This window comes from Protomyctophum bolini (genome assembly GCF_963924005.1).
Source record: "Protomyctophum bolini genome assembly, chromosome: 24".
NCBI lineage: Eukaryota > Metazoa > Chordata > Actinopteri > Myctophiformes > Myctophidae > Protomyctophum > Protomyctophum bolini.
The window spans coordinates 15387825-15408486 of NC_137885.1; the positions used below are offsets into that span (position 1 = coordinate 15387825).

The window sequence follows — 20662 nt, forward strand, 5'->3', positions numbered from 1 at the left end:
CTCATATCCCCACCCAACACAACAATGGTCCCCAGGTCGATTCTAAGTCAGAGTGGTGGTCTCCCTCGTTCACAATTAGTTGAAAACCCTGCATTACTGCAGTAGTAAAATATTGCTGAATTAGCAATACAAGACTAGTAGTACTAGTGTTGTTGGTACAAGTGGATAGTTATCTCATGCAAGCTTTTCATTTTCAAGTTTTATAGGAAGGGTTGTGTGAATACACACACACACACACACACACACACACACACACAAACACAAATATATAGGCTTCAGGGTACCGTATTTATATTTAAGAATACAAATGAATATAATCATTTTCCTTGTTTGATGTGTTTTAATTTGAACTTTTTAAGCCATGACAAGGAGCTGAGACTGTGGCAGAAATAATAACATTGGAAGGACTTAACAAAATCCTATGGAAATTTTAAAATAACCATGACATGAAACCATGTCAACTTTAAAAGAGTCAACTTTAAAATAACTTCTCCAACCAATTTGGGCGAACATACAAAACTTAAAAATGCACTTTGGCTTTTATATTATCTTTTAAATTATTTGAGACTTGAAATGCCAGCAGCAATGTGGACATGAACAAAAGAAAACTATGTATTTTAAAACCAAACTTTTGTCCAAATAACATTGACTTCAAAACACAAGTTCTTAAAAAGCAATCTTCATGTCAACATCTTACATACTTATTTTTTCTTCTTTTTTTACATTTTGCTTTAGCTTGCTGCCAAGCACACATCCTCTAAACAAAAGTTGGATTCACTTGTATCCCTTTTGAATTGAAATTCATTGAAAAATATCTTTAAACTTTAGAATTTCAATTCATATCCCTCTCAGAACTGGCTGCAACCAGAACTATATTGCTGTCAAATACGTTTTTGTGTGTAGCTATGAATTTGCCACGGTGTCAAATGAATAAATAACTTTTGTCTTTAGAAAATTAGAATTTTCTTTCTACCTGCATTTGTAGCAGAAGTGGTAGTCGTTTACAAATGTAAAACACATACAAAACAAAAGGCAGAGTTTCTCAAACTCTGTGGACCCAGAATTCTGAAGGTCTTCAATATAGCCGGCTTGTCAGGTACCCGTTTTTACCTGACAGTTGAATGCCGTTAACTCCCTGGGTAGACTTAAATAATAGCAGGTTCAAATCAAATTCATCACCTCCCGTCACTACAAAGGAGGCAGAAACATCTGAACCTGGATCGGTGGGGAGAAGAATTACGTTCATGTCCCCATATCCTACAACGCACTCGTCTCCTCAACGGGCGAGGGCCGATTCACCACTTATTTACGTGGGGGAAAAAACACGCCTTTGTTTTTTAGCTTTTGTTTAGATTGACATGGAGGAGTGGACAAAGACCAGACGTGTAGCACGGAGACATTCGGCCACAAATCGGCCTCATACACGCAAATGCACATACAGGCGCACACGCACTCACACTCACACACACACACACACACACAAACACACGAAGGGAAGCACGTGAGCTCATTTAATTGCCGTTGTCTGAGGAGCTGGGCCACGGCTCGGAGCTGCGTCGGCCGAAGGTGGGTCCCCATGTGCTCCAGGGGTTGTAGGTCGGGCTCAGGTTGCCAGCGGAGTCCCGCGCCACCAGCGAGGGGGCGGGACTCCTGCTGTCTCCCACGCAGCCCATCAGGTCGGCCAGGTGGGAGGAGGAAGCCGCAGAGGGCACCGGCGCGAAGACCGTCGCAGAGGCCGGCGGCGGGAAGGAGGACACGGAGGGTGTGGGTGGGAAGGTGGAAACGGACCCCGGTGGAGGGAATGAGCTCGCCGAGGATGGCGACGGGAAGGAGGCGTGCAGTGGGGCGGAGTCCACACTCGTGGACCAGATGGAGGGGCTGAAGGGAGGACTGGTGGACCACAGGCTACTGCTGCCCAGAATGGACTGGGGGGGGGGGGGGGGGGGTGGACAAGAGATAACAGCTTTGTTTCAATTGAACTGTTACGCAACACTATTATTATTACTAATATGTTTATAATGTTTTTAGGATTGATTTTAAAATTATTTTACTTTTCTATAAAGCTCTCAATGGTCTCGCACCTTCCTACCTACATGACTGCCTGCCTAAATATGTCCCAAACCGCCGCCTAAGGTCTTCCACTGCTGGCCTGCTCGCATTGCCAAAAAAAAATGGCAACAAAAAAATACGGGGAAGCAGCTTTTTGCTTCTATGGGCCGTGGAACAAGCTCCCACTGTACCTTCGTCAGGCAGCCTCTGTAGACATTTTTAAAGCTCAGCTCAAGACCCACTTCTACAACATTGCTTTTAATTGAGTTTTAATTTGCACGTTCCTACCCTGCCCTGACTGATTTGCTGCATGTGGTGTTTTTATTATTATTTTATTTGTTTTTATTTATTTTATGTTCTTATATTCAATTTTGTTCTTTGCCATTGTTTTATCATTTTAACTACTTATGTTTTATTGTATTCTATTTTTGCCCTGTGAAGCACTTTGAGCTACATTTATGTATGAAAGGTGCTATACAAATAAAGTTTATTATTATTATTATTATTATTATTATTAATAAAGAACCCTATATACTTTGTTGACTGGGATGCCTCAGGGGTCTATTACTTGGTTCCCTCCTTTTTCCCCCCTCCACGTCAAATCTCTTTGGCGAACCTAGCATATCCAAAAAGTCGCATTGCAAGAATAGCTGATTTAACACCACACATTGGGACGTGTAGTTTTACTGTACTGTAAGTATAATTCAGGCTTAAGTGGCTATGCCAACTGATCCAACTAGACACCAAATGGTCATGGTAACACAGACTATTCACAATCCATGCACAGTCAACACGGGAAATGACACTGCTCACTGACGGATGACAACTTATGTTTTTTAAATGTCTGTCTTATGGTAGATGTTGTTTACCAAATGACAAGCTATTACATACCGAGTGTGTGTGTGTGTGTGTGTGTGTGTGTCTCTTACAGTGGGGGCGGTGGTGGTGGTGGTGGTGGACCTGGGGGGCCATGGTTCCAGAGGGTCGCTGGGCCACATGGAGGTAGGGGAGGTGGAGGTGGGCGCCGGGCGGGAACCACCGTGGCCAAACTCGGGCCAACCCTGCCGGGGCTCGGAGTTCCTCGAAGATGCGATCCCACTGAACACTGTGACAGAGAGAGGACATTCATAATTAGTATAGAGTAAGAATAAGTTAGCCCTCAAATTCATCTCAAGGTGCTTTACAACACTGGAAATATACAATGTATTGACACCAAGTTGACAAATTGTGCACTCAACTCTATTAACAACATCCACATTGAACACATATATCGGTGATTCCCACTATGTTTGTGGATATGCTTAACTAAATAAATCACCATCTAATGGGGACCACACATGATACGATATCAGCAGTGCTAGTACCTTCATCTTGGATCATACAGTGTGACAACATAAAAGGGCAGCCACGTTCTGGCTGTGACAGAAAGCTTGGGCCATGTTTGCAGTTCTGGCAGGTGCTACCTGTCTATATTATGGTTTGTGTTACAGAATCTGCCACTTTTACTGGGAAACTTACTATAAAACATTTATAGATTTTTTTATAAGAATCAATGACTATATGCTACTATGCTAGTCTACGGGCAGACAGTTTCATATAACATAGCTCAAGATAATATTATCTCCCTTAGGAGAATTGCAAACCTGTTTTATCAGGATCGGGTTCAAAATCTCCTTTCTTACCCTTCCTACTATATTAAAGTAAAGCAATTGGCCCGGCATACTGTACGTCTGTCAATGTGATAGGGAAGCTCTACTCATGTAATGAATATGGCCAAGGTCCTGCAGTGACCTAAAAAGCCTCATTTACAGTCGCACTGTGCATGCACAATGAAAGGCCAGTTCATTTATTAGTGTGGGGACTGTGGAGACAACAGTGTCATGCAAGACCACTGTATGCCCACTAGATGGTAGTGTAAGCACAAGTATCAAAGTGCAGGCACAGCAATTCTATTCAGTGACAAATCTTACCTCCTGACAGGTTGAAAAGGGGACTGGTCCCAAAGGCTGAGAAGGGGTTGCTCGCACCGGGGCTCCTTCCATTCTCAACCGGGCTGAGTAGTCCAGGACTGAGGAAACTGACAGATTCAAGCAAAAAATAAATAAAAACAACAACATACAAGGTCATTGCCGTTACAATATAGATATATTTTAGCATGTGTTGAGCTGTGAGGACGGCCTTGAAGTCACCTGTCTGAACAGTCGCTGTCTAGAGAGGACAAGTGGCTGAGCCCGGTCCTACACATGGCCCCTCGGTTGGAACTACTGCCCCCTGTGGGACAACAACATGGCACACTTTAATACAATGCATGCACTCGTTACGTTCCACTGTGGGGGACGTTGACAAGACGAATTGGAGGAAACGGGACTAAGCAGGGTTTCTCCAAGAACATTTTAGTTTTTTACTTCAGTCAGTGAGCAAGAGGCAGGGAGGAGCAAACGAGAGGCGAGTTTCAACCTCAAGACGGGGTTACATGGGAAGCCTGAGATGTGTCCTGACCATTCACGGGTACAGACTTTGGTTCCGACACTATTATTGGTCCGACAGTCATTAGAGCGACCTCAAACCATAACCCGTCCTAACCATAACCGCAAGCACGGGAGCAGCGCATGTTCGAGCGCTAGTCTGACCGTTCTTCCCGCATGTCGGACTAATGCTCCGTCGGATCCCACCATTCACATCAGAAAACATCAGTAAACAATGGTGTGTTTTTTTCTTTCTTATGAACACTAATGAAAATCCCTGCAAATAGTTTGGATTACGTGTTCTTCCAGTTTTGGTTTAACCCTAAATGGGTAAAAAAAGAACAGACCAGGAAAACGGATCCCATCGGCAGGCATGCCACTCACCTGGGCTTTTGTCGTATCCTGCAGCCACAGCAGCGAATGTGGGGTTCCCATTCTGACCGGGAAGTGAAACAGACTTGATGAGTTTGCTTTTACTGCCCACAGCAGATTTAGGCTCCATTTCACTGTAAAAAAGAAAAATAAATTACAAGGTAGATGTGATTATGGATGATGATCGTGTGTAAATGTTTACACATGTGTCTTGAAAAAGCAATGATTGACATGGATTTTTCTTCTTTACTGCTGGCCATTTTACCAAGCATTACCAACATTTGTATTTTTGTATGTGGAATAACAACCAATATTCCCCCATATATTTTATTCAAATGTGATGAACTAATCTAAATTATCTGCTTCCCCATTCATGTCACCATTGAGAAGTCAAGGACATTAACATTGTCTGTGAAACAGTTGTCTCACAACAACATTACTAGCGGACGAGTAGGACAGATTTAAGAACATCTGGCCTCATATTCCAAAAATAGCAACCAGTCAGTGTTTAGGGAAACTTGGAGGAGCTCCATTTAAAACATATTTTGGGCCAGATCTGCTGAATGACATCACAAGTCCTAAAACACGTGACCCCTGCAGATGTTTTAATCAAAGGCTTTCAAGGAACATACCGTGCCTTTTCATGTTCTAGCCCAGTGACTGCAAATCATGTATACTTTACATTATTGTTGACCATTTTACCAAGCATACCACCAAAAAGCAGCATAAAGTTCAGTGTTGAATTGTCTGTGAGAAACTACTTGCTTCATAGTACTGAAATGAATGAAATCCTATGACTTCCTGAACATTTAGGCAAATGTATATCAAAATGATGGTAATGGCAAATTTGGAAAATGTTCAGCATGTAATGAATACTATACAATGTGAACTGGAGTCAATGTAGTCCAATTAGCATACAGTAAATGTTTGTTGTGGGTTTACATTGGGCTATAGCTTGAAGGGCTGCCTGAAGCACAGGTGGAGATTCTGGCAGAGCTTGGCGAAGGGGTCCCGATGGGTCTCTTCAGGAAGGGGTCTGCATTTATCGTCTGCATGGAGATCTGCTGCAAACTGTCCATTAAGCCTGGGGGAGAGAGAGATGTCACTGACAGAGCCGACGCTGCCATTAAAACAAATAGTGTAAACTACATGAACCCAATCATCCCTAATCTAGGCGTGTCCAGAGTAATCTAGTAAGAGAGTGGCGACACTAGCGTTGACTCCCATTGTAACAATGGAATGCAGAAGTGCTCATTCTATCTCAATGGAATATTTCCAATGTTTGGAACTATAGCCCATAGGCACCCACTTTGCGGCGAGATCAAAGCGTGTCGCCACTCTTACTATTCCGTAACATTCAGCGACAATAGCAGCTCTATAAGCTCACAACACACAGAGCTTGTAGATCGACTATTTTTGTGGAAGAGATTTGGTGCAGAGAGAAAAAAGTACAGACCCCAGAGGGACGAGGTATAGGGTTTTAAGTGATTCAAGATGCTGACTATTTATTTTGGCCCACCATTCATTAATGTCATTCAGTCAGTCAACTTTGTAAACGCACTGTGATAACCCGTCTTTCTTTGAATTCTCAGCTGAGCGATTGGTATTCAAAGTGTGACGGCTGCAGCTGCAGGGTTTTGACCTATTGATCAAACTGTGAACGATGGAGCATTCACACACTCACCACTGCTGCTCTTACACAGCGGCACGCAGTCCCACTCCGGAGGCGGGGAGATGTTGTTCTCTCCTTCCGATCCGCTGCTGCTACTGCTGCTTCGGGGCCCCCCAGCCAGGAACTTGGACAGGGGCGAAGGACGAACGTCGTCCAACTTCCCACGAGGCACTGGGGGAAATTGGCGTGAGGCAAACAGTCACCAACATGTACTGTTCAGGTTCTGCATGAAGAGAGTCTACTGTACTTGCAAGGTGATAGAACAGCTGCACAAGCTGCAACATCGTGATGCATTTTGCAATGCAAATGTCAATTAATCATCCTTTTTTTTTTTTTGCGTCGCCTTAATGAGCGATCGGTGAATATTGCCCACTCAGACACTAATAAAAAGCAGACCGAAATTGTATTTCAGTTAATTACGGTATCGCTCACCAAACACGGCGAATGTAAATTTACTGGACAATCACCGGGTGCATTCAGATATAGAACAGTTTGAACCAAAGCGACTTAGGTCAAGGGTCCTGCCTGCAGAAAATCCGTTGCATGTCCGATGCTACCGATACGGAATGTTGCGTTCTTACATACAGCCCCTCCGTTTTTTTGGAAAACTTCCATAATACATATAGTATTATGGAAGTATAGGGAAACGATTCAATGACACTTCTGAAATACATACCGGTATACAGCTTTTCATTTAGAGGCTAAATGTAGGGCTGTCACGATTACAACATTTACAAGACATTTTATTTAGAATTGGCCTCCTTCCTGAATGGGTTAATAAATAAATAAAAATTGTGACAGCTCTAGCTTAATGGTATAGACCAGCGGTCCCCAAACTTTATTGGCCCTGCACCCCCTGTTACCTCCTGACCTAGCTGTCGCACCCCCCAGGGCTCAGTCTCAGTATTTGGCCGAAAATGATACATTTAGACATATAGACAGTTGTAACCACATCAAAGTATCAGACAGAAAACCAGGAAGCTGTGTTGTTCCTCTGAAAGAAAATACAGTATTTTCTTTCAGAGAAACAACAGCTTCCTGGTTTTCTGTTCACGTACGACTTAAAAACAAACAGAGAGAGAGAGTGAGAAGAGAGACTGACCTCTTGGTATTGAAGGTAAAACTTTGGTATTTGCTGATGAAGTGCTGGCTAGTGCATTAATAACACTCTTGGTGGAGGTAAACGCTTTTCTCTTGTTCTCCAGTGGGGTGACGTATGGCAGCTCCAGTGAACTGGGAGTAAGACAAATAAATTAAAGAAGACAGTCTATAATAATCCAGTCTTTAGCCATTGACAGAAAGCTGAATCAAGTAAAATTGAGGCCAACCTTGACATTTGGCTCTTTTCCTTTGTATTGACTGGCTTCTTGTTCTTGGACTTTATTCTGTGCTCCGTCATTTCTTCTTTGTCCTTTTCCAGTGTGAGTGGTCTGCCCTTCTTGTTAGTCAGCTCCTATATGGAGTAAAAGAGACTTTGTAGAGTGCATCCATGCAAATGGCTGACAAGAACCCCCTACCTAAACGATGTAGGCAGATGTTCAAAACAAAACAAAGTGCTGCCTTGTGTTACAGCCCAGCGTTACCTCTTTGAGGCTGGCCTCCGTGTCCGTGTAGGAGGCTTCTGTTGTGGTGGAGGAGCTGTCATCATTGTCCTCCCGCTGCGCCTCCTCTCCCTGAGCCTTTCCCTTTGGCCTCCCGTCGCCCTCCTCTGCCCTCTTTGGGGTTTTTGGCTTGCGTTGTACCTTCCCTTTAGCTCCTGAAGAGGGGTGAAGTTGAACGGTTACGCTGAAGTCTGAACACTCGCTTACACACACACTTAAACACACACAAATAAACAGCTCTGAGAGGAATGTATGTTTGACAAAAATATCTTTGAGAGAAAGTGTACTGCTAACCAGTACAAACACTTCCTGCAGTACCTTTGCCCTGAGCACTGGAAGAGGACTCCAGCTCTTCGGCTGTGATCTCCGGTCTGTCCAGGTCCTTGTCCATGGCCTCCACGAGGCTGGCATACTCCTGCTCCTCCTGCCCAGGGCTGGAAGCTCTGGACAGGAGAATCGGACCCTGTTGGCTGGCTGTAGAGCTGGAGCTCTGCTGGGGCTGTTTAGAGGCTGTGGTTCGAGCCTTGCGGTTGGTGATCTGGTTTGGGGATTGGGTGCCTTCGGGGGCTTTAAGCCCTAGCTGAGATGAGGAAACCGGGGTTTGGGTTGCGGAGCGGTTACCGCCTCCTCTGGAGTTTCTTGCGCTTGACCTAGAGAGAGGGGGAAGATGAGACATCATAAAATGCTTAAAACACCAAAACGCTGGTATGGTCCTTTAAGTTAAAGGACCATAAACAGCTCAGGCAAAATGCATCAGCTGCAACTAGTTAAATCACTACAACATGACTATCTCAAAATGAGATCGCTGCATGACATTCTATTGTGCAAAACGTCCCAATTTTATACATTGTTGGGCTCAACAAACAAATATTTGAATATATAACATATTGTGGTGACCCACATCTGGAGACTGTGAGAGACATTCACCCAAGGGGTATTGTGCCTTTAAGAGCACGGGGAAAAGATGGAGAACTCAGTGCTTCCGGTTCCGGGTTAATGTGTTGTTGTTATTCTCACAACAGAGTGTCTGTATTATATTTATGTGGAAGATCAGTAAACTACTCTACGCAATTTGGGTTTCCTGTCTCGCTGTTTCCTACTCCACAATATCATCTATCGGATGGAAAAATTCAAATAAAAAAATAGCGGAAACACCAGATCGACAAGCTTGGTGATCTGCTATTTCTTATACTTTTGTGAGATGCTGCAGTGTTATCAAGTAGGGCGCTGATGTACGCCAAACCACAAACTGTTAGAATATGGAGATAAGAGGTTTCTGCGATATGTACTATATATATTCTATAATATTGACAGTAAACTTAAAAAGGAGATACCAGATAACAGGAGATACCAGTTATTCATCCACAACAGGGTCGGGACACCTACTGTGCGTTGCTGCTCTGAAGCCGCACTATTTCCCTGAGGTCAAACGGTTTGCCCGTCTCCATGGAGGTGGCGGACGACTCGAAGCACAGGCGCTTCTGGAACAGATCCCAGATACCCAGAGCCTCCAGGTACGCCGTCACCACCACCAGCAAGAACATGGAGCTACAGCAAAGGAAAGATATGGGGAGGGAGTCAGAGGAACTGCTGCTAATTCCATCCAAAAAAACAACAGAAACGGCGTCTTGATGCTTCCCATTTAATTGCACCACCCAAACGGTGGAAAAAAATGCACAGAATAACATTTTCAGTGTTCATAAAAAAAAGGTACAGGTCCATTTGGTTACATTTGTACATGCTATGAGTTGCAAATGGATAAATAACGCTAAACTTGGAGAAAAGGTGTGTGTGTGCTTGTCCTGACCTCATGGTGAGAGAGATGAGGACATACAACTCCAGCTCCCAGGTGGGTCTGGGGAGGGTGGTGGAGCAGGATGCCAGCATATGGTAAGGCAGCGAGGCGTTCAGGGAGAAGACGAACTGAGAGCCCCCCGCCGTGGTCAACTTCATCTCTCGGATCACCCTGGAGGCCGTGAAGTCCGGCGTGAAGCTGGGGGGGGGGCAGAGAGGGAGCACACCATCACACCCGGAACTCCGAAAATGGAGGATTCACCGAGTGGCGTTCGCGCATACAAGAGGTGTTCACACAACCTAAGTTCTTTATATGCAGAAATGTATATAAAGAAATATTCCTATATGTGTCATGCGCCTGGACCACTAGGCCAGCGGGCGCCCCCATATATACTCCGTTTACCAGGGTTCCCAACTTCACATGTGAGATTGTAGATTGACAATTACGACAAAATGTTCGCCTATTATGACATGCCCAGAACAGGGATGCTAGGGCTCATGTAAACAACAACAAGGAATTCAACGCCAGTGAGTGAGTCATATTAAGCACATTGGCTCAATAAGGTGGTGTGGTGTATAAATAAAAATCCCCAAGTGCAGACTACACATGATAACAAGCGTGTTACTTACAGAATGAGCAAGTCTCTCGAGGCATTTGGTTGTAGGGAGAATTCTTGGCAATTGAGCACTTTGAAGCCGTATCCCTCACACGGGCGTCCGTTTATTTCTATGGATAGGATATCTATTTGCAGCTGGCCCGTGTTCTCCATCTTGAACGATCTCCTGAGGGTGAGGTTGGGCTCCCTTGGTTTACTTTCTGAGGACAACAAACAAATTGTCTCACATGTCTCGCATGCTCAGAGATTGCAACTCGATAATCAAAATGACAGGCCTGCATTGGCGGAAAGTGTTTGAATGAAGGGTGTTACAAGCCAATGTTGTCAACAACTTTATTCTATTTTGGTACTGGATAAGTGGATATCCATCTAGTGCAGCTGTTTTGGCCGGCGACCCCCAGCTACTCACCAATCTAACAACATACACACACTGAACAAACAGGTGTGTGCACACTGAACAAACACGTGCGTGCGTGCAGGGTGCACACACATACCGACTGAGACTGCTATACTAGATTAAAATAACTACATTAGTTCATCGTTAAGACTTTCTAAAACAGGGGTTTTGATAAGGAGAAACAGTAGAGTCGAACCTTGCATCCAAGTGGACAATATACGCACCTTCACACAGCTCCAGTAGCCAATGGCACTGGCCACAGACTGTAATTCCACCACTGATTTATCAATGTATAATTTGCCTGATTATCAATTTATCAATGTTTGTTTTCACTGACGTTAGGCTTTTGTGTGTCAGAACCTCTGAGGTTCACAGTGGGGCAATGCTCAGCCTCAACTTGCCCACTGTGAGCTTCTCACTTACGGGTCGAAGTTGACAACACTTGTGTGGTGTTAGGCGTGTTATATCTTTTCATCTTACCAACAGCAAGATGTATTCAACACACTGTTCCATCCACCGCCCACAGACTGTTGAGAGCCAACGTTTCATGTACAGTACTGCAACAGTTTAATTTACATTAACTTTTCACAGAGCAAGTTAAGTTTAAGTGGCAAAGGCAGGAGTAAATATCCCTTGTGCTCCAGTGTGAATGGTCTGTCTCAGTGTGACCAGGGCCACACATGCAGACGTGTGAATCCAAAACATTTTACCTACTTATTATTGGTACCTAAATATTCTGTATTGTGACTCTATATATTACTTTGAGCATATTCAGAAAAGCCACAGGTTGAAAACCACTGATGTAGCGCAGCCAGTGATTTTGATTTTGTGCCCAAGTCAAAATCTCAATTTGTCATTTTGACAACTAATGCCTATAGCAAATGGCCTTAGCATTAGTTTAACCCTCCGTTTTAAATTAACCATGAGAATTCCGTGCATCGACGTCCGACTTTGTACATTATTAGGGATTGGTTTTGTTGGAGATGTTTTTAAATATTCTTTATGTAGTGTATCACAAAAATATTTGCCTGGTGTGATGGACTGAGGATTAGCCCCTGAAGGCGGAGATACTTACTGTCTGTGCATTCTTTTAGATGGGACTCCACCATCTTAAACCTGAGGAACCCCCCAAGGCCAGGAGACTTGCCTCCCAGTTTTATGCTCTCATAGCAGCCGCTGCCCTGGACTACCACAAACTCCAGTACCGTCAGGTTGTTCCTACACACACACACACACACACACACACACACACACACACAAGATAAAACACTCAACATTCTGTAGCGAGTTTTTCTTGTTCACAGGTTTTCTACATACACAACAACTACTTTACAAGCACCTCCAAGTTGAGTGAATTTCTCCAGCGCCTCGCAGTCTTTAGATACATTATTCTCTAAAGTCATTAAATAGCAATTCGGTACTCCGTTCAACCTTATATGCTTTGGTTTGATGGACTTTTAACCAAACAACGTGTGGATGTGTTTCTGTAAGTGTCTCATGCCCATGTAGACAGAGTTGTCTTTGCACCCGTTAGTCGAACTTAATTCGAATTTAATAATGTTTCATATCCTTTTTAAATTAGTCTTTATGGAGTCTTCAACTAGGATCTAGTGCAATTGTATTTTTCTCCATCTCTTTAAACCACAAACGGTTTCAAATCGAGGGCCCTGGTAACGGGTTTCCTGCTCTGATGCACCTGCAGTTGGAGCAGTCGGCGAAGAGCAGGATGTAGTCTATGACATGCACAGACTGTCTATAACTTGTTTAAACTCCTGACTTGTACTGTAATCTGTGCTTCGACTGTACCTGTATGCTTGATGCAACCTGGAGACATCAGCTGATTATAAAATCCCCCTTACCACTTTGCACCTCGTCTCCGGAATCCTTTGTTTTGGTTATCACAGAGTTAACTCACTGGAGTTGTCACATTTGCACAACAGTGATTTCTGTGCTATGGCATTTGGCGATGCTTTGCGAGAGGACACTGTACAGAAAACCAAGTAATATCCTGTCTTTAAAAAGAAACGCGTTTAAACTTGCAAGCATATTCAAGGATCTCCAGCATCTGTGTAAGGACTGTGTTAATTTAACATTAGTGGACATAAATGACCCCATCTGTGACCTATGATGGAAATCCTGCTTCGAGTTACCAAAGACATAGTTGTATAATCAGCTAAGACACAAGAACAGACTATTTGCTCAAGGAACAAAGGCTACATGAGTGCTCTCAGAGTTCTAAAGGTGACAACACCGGTCCAGACGTTCATAGATGAAAGCACTTAGGTGAACTCCAAGCACACTCAGGAGGAGAGAGTATTTGTTACCTGAACATGAGCAGTGAGGTGACCGTGTGGTTGCTGATTGGAGAGAACTTCACCCTCAGGGTTTTGACTTCGTCTGGCTGCAGGGGCAGGTTATAAACATAGGGCATACGGGACCCCTCCACAAAGCCTGTCTTGCTTCTGGGCACAGCTCCCTGTGCAGGAAGAGAATGCTGATGAAATTGTGCATATCGACGGTGGGACATTCTGCACCTTTGCATGTCGTCGCTGCCGAGCGGAAAACCTTGAATGTCCAAAGCGGTTGCTTTTCACAAATGGAAAAATAACCTGTGGTCCAATGGATAAACTTTTGATAATGCTTCATTGTTTAAATATTGATCAAATACACAGATAGATTTACCCGTTGGCAACCTTATCTTATCTTATGAATTAAAAAATAATACCGGTAATCAAATATAAATATACAAGGTTTCTTCCCGACAGTGATGACATGAGACTTGAATTACTGCCTACTCTACATTTGATTTTTGGATTACCGTCCATTACTTCCTTCTTCCTTCTTCCAAAGTGCCTGTATCCACAAGAGCCATTATGCTAATAACACAATGGGCTGACAAAATAGGGTTGGGTTGATCTGAAACAAGGCCTAGGCCCATTTAGATAGGCTTGATCTTGTAGGTCTGCTATTTTTGAAAATTTGTGAAAATGTGCCTCAAATCTTTGAATATATATTATTACAGAATGAACATTTTAACTCAAATCTTTGCTTCTGGGGAAGTCCCTGGAACAACATATTTTTAGATGTGGGGGCGGAAACATATTACATATATTTTTTGGGGTCTTTGACATAAAATATGGAGCACCACTGATACAGAAACATAAGGTTTTTCAGAAAACTGTTGAAGACATTTTTTAAATGTCGACGTCAGGCCTAAATGACTTAAGAAAACGATTTAAGCAAGAGCGATAGGCAGACACCAAAGGAGTCAATCTCACCGCTGTAAATTACTGATATTGTGGTGTTGACATGAAAGAAAAAACTCCAGCACTGCCAGGGATTGAAAGTTGATAGGACTTCTATAGACAGACCTGGTTTCCGACGACTTGAAACTCCAGTGTTCTGGGGCTGAAGTGGGGTAGCCTCTCCAATGGGAACCTGGCATGGAACAAGGTAGTGTAAAAAGAACAAATGTAAAGGGCCACATACCAGACTTCCATGATCCGTCTATAGCAGGCCTTGGCAAGTAAGTTTGGCCTCGGGCCAATATTTTTCTAAACCATTAGATGGCGGGTCAGATCAAATTAACGGCTAGTTTAAGAAATATAATTTGACCACCAGGAATATACAATATCAATAACTATATACCAAAGCTATGAAAGTTGATAAATATCTGTGTGGTATAACTGCATACTGCTATAACTGTGTAATCAAAATGTTCCAAGTGCAGATAGAAATGCTTGTGTAGTCATTTTATACAGGCCACATTTTTCAATGTTGCACTTGCAAGGACATTTGGTTCATTAAAAAGTGAAAAATAAGATTTTATCTGAAGCTATTTGTTCAAGGTCTCTTCTTAGATACGGAGAGGAACCAGGTGTTACAAGTGAAACACAAGGGCCCATTATCTGCCAAACACATCACTGGAAAATGTTTCCTTTTGGTAGGGAGGCCCTTACTGTGCAACATACACTGCTGGAAAGATTTTCATTTCCCCCCCCCCCCCCCATCTTATCTTCCCTAGACAATTCTCAATGTGTACTGTGGTTCCTGTCATGGCCAACCCCCCCACACGATTGGCCCGGGGAAGGTGTAGACTACCATGGCATGTGCCTCCTCAAATACAGCAGCAGCGTCTTCAACTGTACGCCATGAGAATAATCTCGTCAGGATCATGCCACTTACATTTGTCCCAGCTTCGCAGTGACAGAGCAAAGGTTGGGGTAGTGGGCAAGAGGTAGGATCTGAATGTAGAGAGGGCTATCAGATGGATTCTCCAACACAACCTCCACCTCCTAGACAGCATAGAGAAAAAGAATAATTTCAACCAAACTGATTTTCACCCAATTTCCTTCCCCTTCAACTTGGGCTATTGTATTTCCTGTTTTCAGTAATGAAAGAACATCAATTGTGGAGGTACGGTGTTGAATTCATGTAGTCAACACCAGCTGTAAGTTGAGGTGACCTTGACAGATGAAGGCTGACGTGACTAGATTAGAACACTCAGCATTGTTGAAACTCTGCTCTTCTCAACGGGGGCAGAGCAAAGGCCTATTATTCCCTCAAGGTTCAAGAAGGAAGGACTACCGTAACTCCTGAGTTCCCATTAGCGTACGCAGTACGACTCCCTCAAGATCAAAGAAAGACTCTTTGTCTCCATATCGGGTACAGGATGTGTCGTGTGTCTAGTCCACTTAAATACATTTCAAATACATTTCATCTAATCAACCACAAAAACAGAGGATATTATACAACATCTGAAATCCCCCTACTATTGCCTTGAAATTGTTCCAACAGTCTATTTTAAATGTTTCAAATTGCATGGCCTCAGAACTACACATTGTAAACAAATCTGTTCTATCAGGTTTCTTCCCACGGGACCTGAAACCTGTCATCAAGCCAAACTTAATCTAGACACACCACTAAGAACAATCAACACTAAAATCATTGAAAGACTTTCAGCGGACTAAGAATCATAACATGAACCATAATTATCCAAATGACACACACATTTACATAACCGTATAACCAGGGGAGTGGGCTATTATACAAGCATTGAACAAATCAATGCGTTCGCATTAGCGTACGATGACTCCTGCAAGATGAAAGGACTACTGTACCTTCTGTGAGATCACATTAACGTAAAGATTGTGACTTCTGTTGTGTTCTTGTCTCTGGGCTTCTTAGCACATAACACTTTATATAAGGTTCAGCACACAAAAATGTGAATCTCATAAGAGGCTCAATTGGGGTGACTCACTTACCGAGGAGCTGTTAACACTCGTGAGGGGGAAGAACACACCAAGCCTTCCATTATCAGAGGATTTGATAATGGAAGGCCACTTGAGCTGAGCAGACACTCTGGTCTGCACGCTCTTCTGGAGGTCCGCGTTGGCCTCGAACGTCGCCTCGGCCCTGGTGAGAGGGTGGAAGGAAGGTCTGGGATGAGAATAGAGTTTTGGACTCACAGGTCTGGGAAAAAAGTGGTCAGAACTTGGGGTTGCTGAACAAAGTCTATTGTAGAATACTAGAATCCAATGCTTTCTTGCCACGTTCAACATTTGGGTTAAGCAAATCATACATGGACCAAAATATAGAAAGCAGAAATGGAATGCACTTTCAGTAGATCAATTCTTAACCGCACAAACCTTAGCGTCCCTATTCTGGGGGTGAACATTGGTGAAAAGAACCAATCTACAAGCTCACAATGCATGACGGAGTTTTGTTAGAGAGATTTGGTGTAGAGGGAAAAAGGAAGGGCCTAGTATAAAATCTACAATGCAGAAAATAATTAAAATAATGAAAGGAAAGGTGTGTCCAAAGTTCTCCAAACTTTTGACTGGTACCATTCTAAATTGCTCATTTCCAAATGACAACATACCTCACCCTCCCTGTTGCAAAAATAATCATTTAAGCGCAATAAATACATTTTACATTTATACATACGTATATTGTTGGCTTTCGTCCAGCTCTGCCCATCTTTTGCTCAGCGTTTGAAATAAATCAACATCTGTGTCCCACATGTCCTCCTGCATGACCATGCCTATCCCTGGTGGCCGTGCCTCCGCTGTAAACAAGGCACACAAATGGTTAAACGCAGACAACAAGAAGGCACCAATAATTCTGTAATGGCAGAATTGGTGTGGCTTTCAAAATTACTTCAGATCACTGTATAGGTGAGATTCTCCATGTATATTTTATTTGGTAAATGGTAAAGGGTGCATTTATACTTATAGCGCCTTTATCCAAGGCACTTTACATAGATAATAAATAATCCAAATACTCACATTTTGTAATAAATGGAACTCCTACATAACAGGAGTCACCGCAGGCAAGGCTGGCATCAAAATATATTTTGGCCACCTACAAAAAGGGCAATAATAATTATAAAAAATAATATAATAATTAAAATACACCGTGTGGGTGCATGTGTTATTATACATACACAATTATATAGATGGATAGATAGACAGACAGACAGACAGACATTATTATTTCCTCCCTATATAAAAAAAACAATTAGAAAACAAGACCATTTCACATTGGTCTGGGTGGTTAAACTATAGAAATGCAAAGTGCGTGTCATAGGAGGCGTTATGGCAGGTTTGTGTGTTAGATAGCATTTGAAACAGACTTATAGCATGTTATGTAGACAGCACTAGAATTGCATTGTATATAGTCATAGCACGCCATAGTACATATGTATAGCATAGTAGTATATATGTAAAGTTTATACGTATAAATTTCATTATATAGATATTCCACTGTTACTTTCTTAGCTTACGCATGTTTCATGATGAATGTTTTTATGTGATGTATTCCCATGCTTTTGTTCTTGCTTAATGTAAGTCGCTCTGGATTAAGAGCGTCTGCTAAATGCCTAAATTGTAAAATTGTAAATTGTGTGTGCAGGCGCTACCTTTGACTTGCGTTTGGGCTCCAGCTCATCTCTGCTGGTCTTGAGACGTCTGTAGTAGAAACGCTTATCGTTGCTCACCGAGTGGATGCGCAGAAGTCTGACGCTCTGAGAGAAGGTGCTGATGATGCTGAAACTCTGGTGAACAATTTTACCCTGGGAGAGAAAGAGATGAGGCAGGCTAGTAAATACGAGAAAAAAACCCAACATAAAGATAGCCTGATGAAGGCCTCATAGACCGAAACGTTGACGTTTCCCTATTAAGGTTTTTTCACTGCATTTGAAGACGGGTGTTAGTTATTTTTCATTGTCTGGCACTTTACCCTCTCCTACACACCTGTAGGTGTGCAAAAGCCTTGCTTTTTATAGGCTAGTAAATACAAAAGGGACAGACACAAGTCCACATTGGTGGAGCTTTGACTCCTGTATCCTGAGATTAGAAACATCATTCATGAACAGAGGCAGCAAAGTTACTTTTAATTTGTACTTGGTGGCTCATTCAACAACATTACAGGAGCCTATTTCACAAGCAAAGATGCTGGTGGATGAAACAAATAGTTTGTATAGTATACCAATACTACATATAGTATAGACACTAAAGACTGTACTCTACCAAGTATATAAAGGGGCTTTTGGAATATATATTAAAGACACATGTATAATAGGCACATGCAAGTATAACTGACACACAGACATGTAGCAGGGTGAAGATTCATAAGCCTGTACCTCTTCTCTGCCTCAGAGAATAAGTGCACATTATGATTCAATAAGAAACCTTTTTCCAACAATGGACAGTTCATGCAAACATTACAACATTACATGACATATTTTTAGTAGGTTCATATATCCTCTTGAATGGAAGAGACGATTTTCTTGCAAAGCAGGTTAAACACAGACTACATCACAGTTCCACCACCATACTAGTAGCTGGAAGACTGGGCTTTTACAGTGCATGCTCTACAGTATATAAAATAAATAAATATGCTGTGGCCAAACAGTCATGAACAAGTGCCCACATAATGCCTCATCAAGTTTGGCTGCAGTAAGTAGTACTCTTACCGGGAAAGATGGAGGCAGCACCATGAGCTTTGGGAAGCTGGTCAGTGTGCCGACTGCAACGACCGCTTTAACTGGTATGGTCAATATCTGTGGATTGGAAATAACACACACACTGCATAAACATAAATGAGACGCGCACCAACACACAGTAAACAATGTACTGTTGCCCAATAAAATGTAGACCCTTTTGAAATGACACTTTAGATGCTCGTTATATGCTTTGCCTGGTTTTATAAAGCTCTTCACACACTCTGCGATATTAGAGCAGCTTTGAAAGGGCAATTAGAAGACAGTTAAGAAGTACACTGGAAGGGAGTCCATGCTAATTCATACTTTGTTGCTCGGCAAAAATGGCTGATGTGATATTCCATTTTCAGTTTAAAGTGTTGTTGCTGAAAATAATACAGGTTGGTCGAACGACCGAAGTATATATTAGGCTTAAGTGCATGTCCAGAGCCAGGATACATGTGAATCACATAACTGAGACCTGTATATGTTCCCTCCTAACACACATACCTCAAAGTCTGTGGTGATGTGTATGGCTGCATTGTAGAGACCCTCCAGGTCTTTCGCCAACAGTGTGACACGGAACACAGCGTAGTAACCCGAGGCCAGGATCACCTTGGGTGTGGGGTGGGCAGAAAATCAACATAAAGTCCAATAAGTGTATGTGTCATTGTGAGAACAGTTTTTTCACCAAACAATGATCTGTACCGATGGGGATTCATGGAAACCAGTAAAGGGGGTGGGGGTACCGTTTTATGCGGGGAGGAGGAGATGTTATCTAACTCGTTCATCCTGGAAAAGAGATTGGTCCTGTTGCCTCGCTCTGTCTTCAACAGCTCCACACTCACACTCTCACCTGTCACCTGCCACGGCTGCAGCACCAGCTGAGAAAATGGAACGGAGGAGTAAAGGTGTGAGAATTACAGACAGACAGAGGGAGAGTGAAAGAGAATCAATTTAACACTATGGGGTGTTAAATTGACCAGACCAGACACTAGCTGTGTCCCAAATTTTCAGGGGCTGCATCCTTCAAAGACCGCATTTGAAGGCTGATTACCGTCACAGCTGCAACCAAGGCTGTTCTATTTCGAAGGCTACATTCACATGCAGCTTTCAAATTTGGCCTTCTTTTCCCGAATTTGAAGGCTGCATTTGATGTATGCTTCGGGATGGCCTACTTCCAACCACAGCAGCGGCAGACAGGGCAGCAATGAAGGAGGAAAACATTAACATTACACTAGAAGAAACCTCAACCAAGTTGTGGGAGTGCGACGCAGCAGCAAATGTGAAAGAACACACTGGAACAGCTGGGACTACTTTGAGCCTTTTTTTATGAATAAAGGTGCTGCTAAGACGACAAATGGGTGAGTTTCGATGTCGAGCTTCTCCAGTGTGGTCATTCACGTTTGCCAACGTTCTACTAATCCGCGCATTCACGTTATCACTGTTCACCTTTTGTCAATACGAGCCAATGATATTAAGAGTTCAAGAGTTCATTCATTTCATTAATATTTATTTAAATATATTTTATTGTATATCGGCCTTTAATTTGCACTATACATACAGACAAATGGACTGCAACATACACCCAGGTCATTGGAGCATCACATAATAACAAGGCCTGGTTCCGGCTCTTGCATCCTTCAAAGAAGGTGGCCTAAGCAGCCTTCGAATTCTGCAACCTTCGAAGGACGCAGCCCCTGAACTGGGACAC

At 42.9% G+C, this 20662-nt stretch overlaps 1 protein-coding gene across 2 annotated transcripts in view; it reads right to left on the reverse strand.

The window, feature by feature from the left end:
* Positions 1 to 623: 623 nt before the first annotated feature.
* The window catches only part of LOC308311950 (transmembrane protein 131-like), a 41912-nt gene continuing 21873 nt past the window's right edge, over positions 624 to 20662 (reverse strand). The window contains exons 17-41 of one of the 2 annotated variants that reach the window (XM_080758766.1): positions 19698 to 19832; positions 19459 to 19563; positions 18943 to 19029; positions 17887 to 18039; positions 17255 to 17330; positions 16914 to 17034; positions 16232 to 16382; positions 15153 to 15262; positions 14339 to 14405; positions 13292 to 13443; positions 12043 to 12185; positions 10584 to 10770; positions 9967 to 10152; positions 9546 to 9707; positions 8478 to 8809; positions 8142 to 8314; positions 7887 to 8008; positions 7661 to 7791; positions 6571 to 6729; positions 5829 to 5970; positions 4899 to 5020; positions 4239 to 4320; positions 4020 to 4126; positions 2979 to 3154; positions 624 to 1925 (exon numbers count right to left, since the gene is read on the reverse strand). In XM_080758766.1, the coding sequence (XP_080614892.1) occupies positions 1512 to 1925; positions 2979 to 3154; positions 4020 to 4126; positions 4239 to 4320; positions 4899 to 5020; positions 5829 to 5970; positions 6571 to 6729; positions 7661 to 7791; positions 7887 to 8008; positions 8142 to 8314; positions 8478 to 8809; positions 9546 to 9707; positions 9967 to 10152; positions 10584 to 10770; positions 12043 to 12185; positions 13292 to 13443; positions 14339 to 14405; positions 15153 to 15262; positions 16232 to 16382; positions 16914 to 17034; positions 17255 to 17330; positions 17887 to 18039; positions 18943 to 19029; positions 19459 to 19563; positions 19698 to 19832 (3795 nt within the window). In that variant the 3' untranslated portion in view covers positions 624 to 1511. Of the gene's footprint in view, positions 1926 to 2978; positions 3155 to 4019; positions 4127 to 4238; positions 4321 to 4898; positions 5021 to 5828; positions 5971 to 6570; positions 6730 to 7660; positions 7792 to 7886; positions 8012 to 8141; positions 8315 to 8477; positions 8810 to 9545; positions 9708 to 9966; positions 10153 to 10583; positions 10771 to 12042; positions 12186 to 13291; positions 13444 to 14338; positions 14406 to 15152; positions 15263 to 16231; positions 16383 to 16913; positions 17035 to 17254; positions 17331 to 17886; positions 18040 to 18942; positions 19030 to 19458; positions 19564 to 19697; positions 19833 to 20662 lie in introns of both variants that reach the window. The other variant, XM_080758765.1, reaches the window with a different exon arrangement.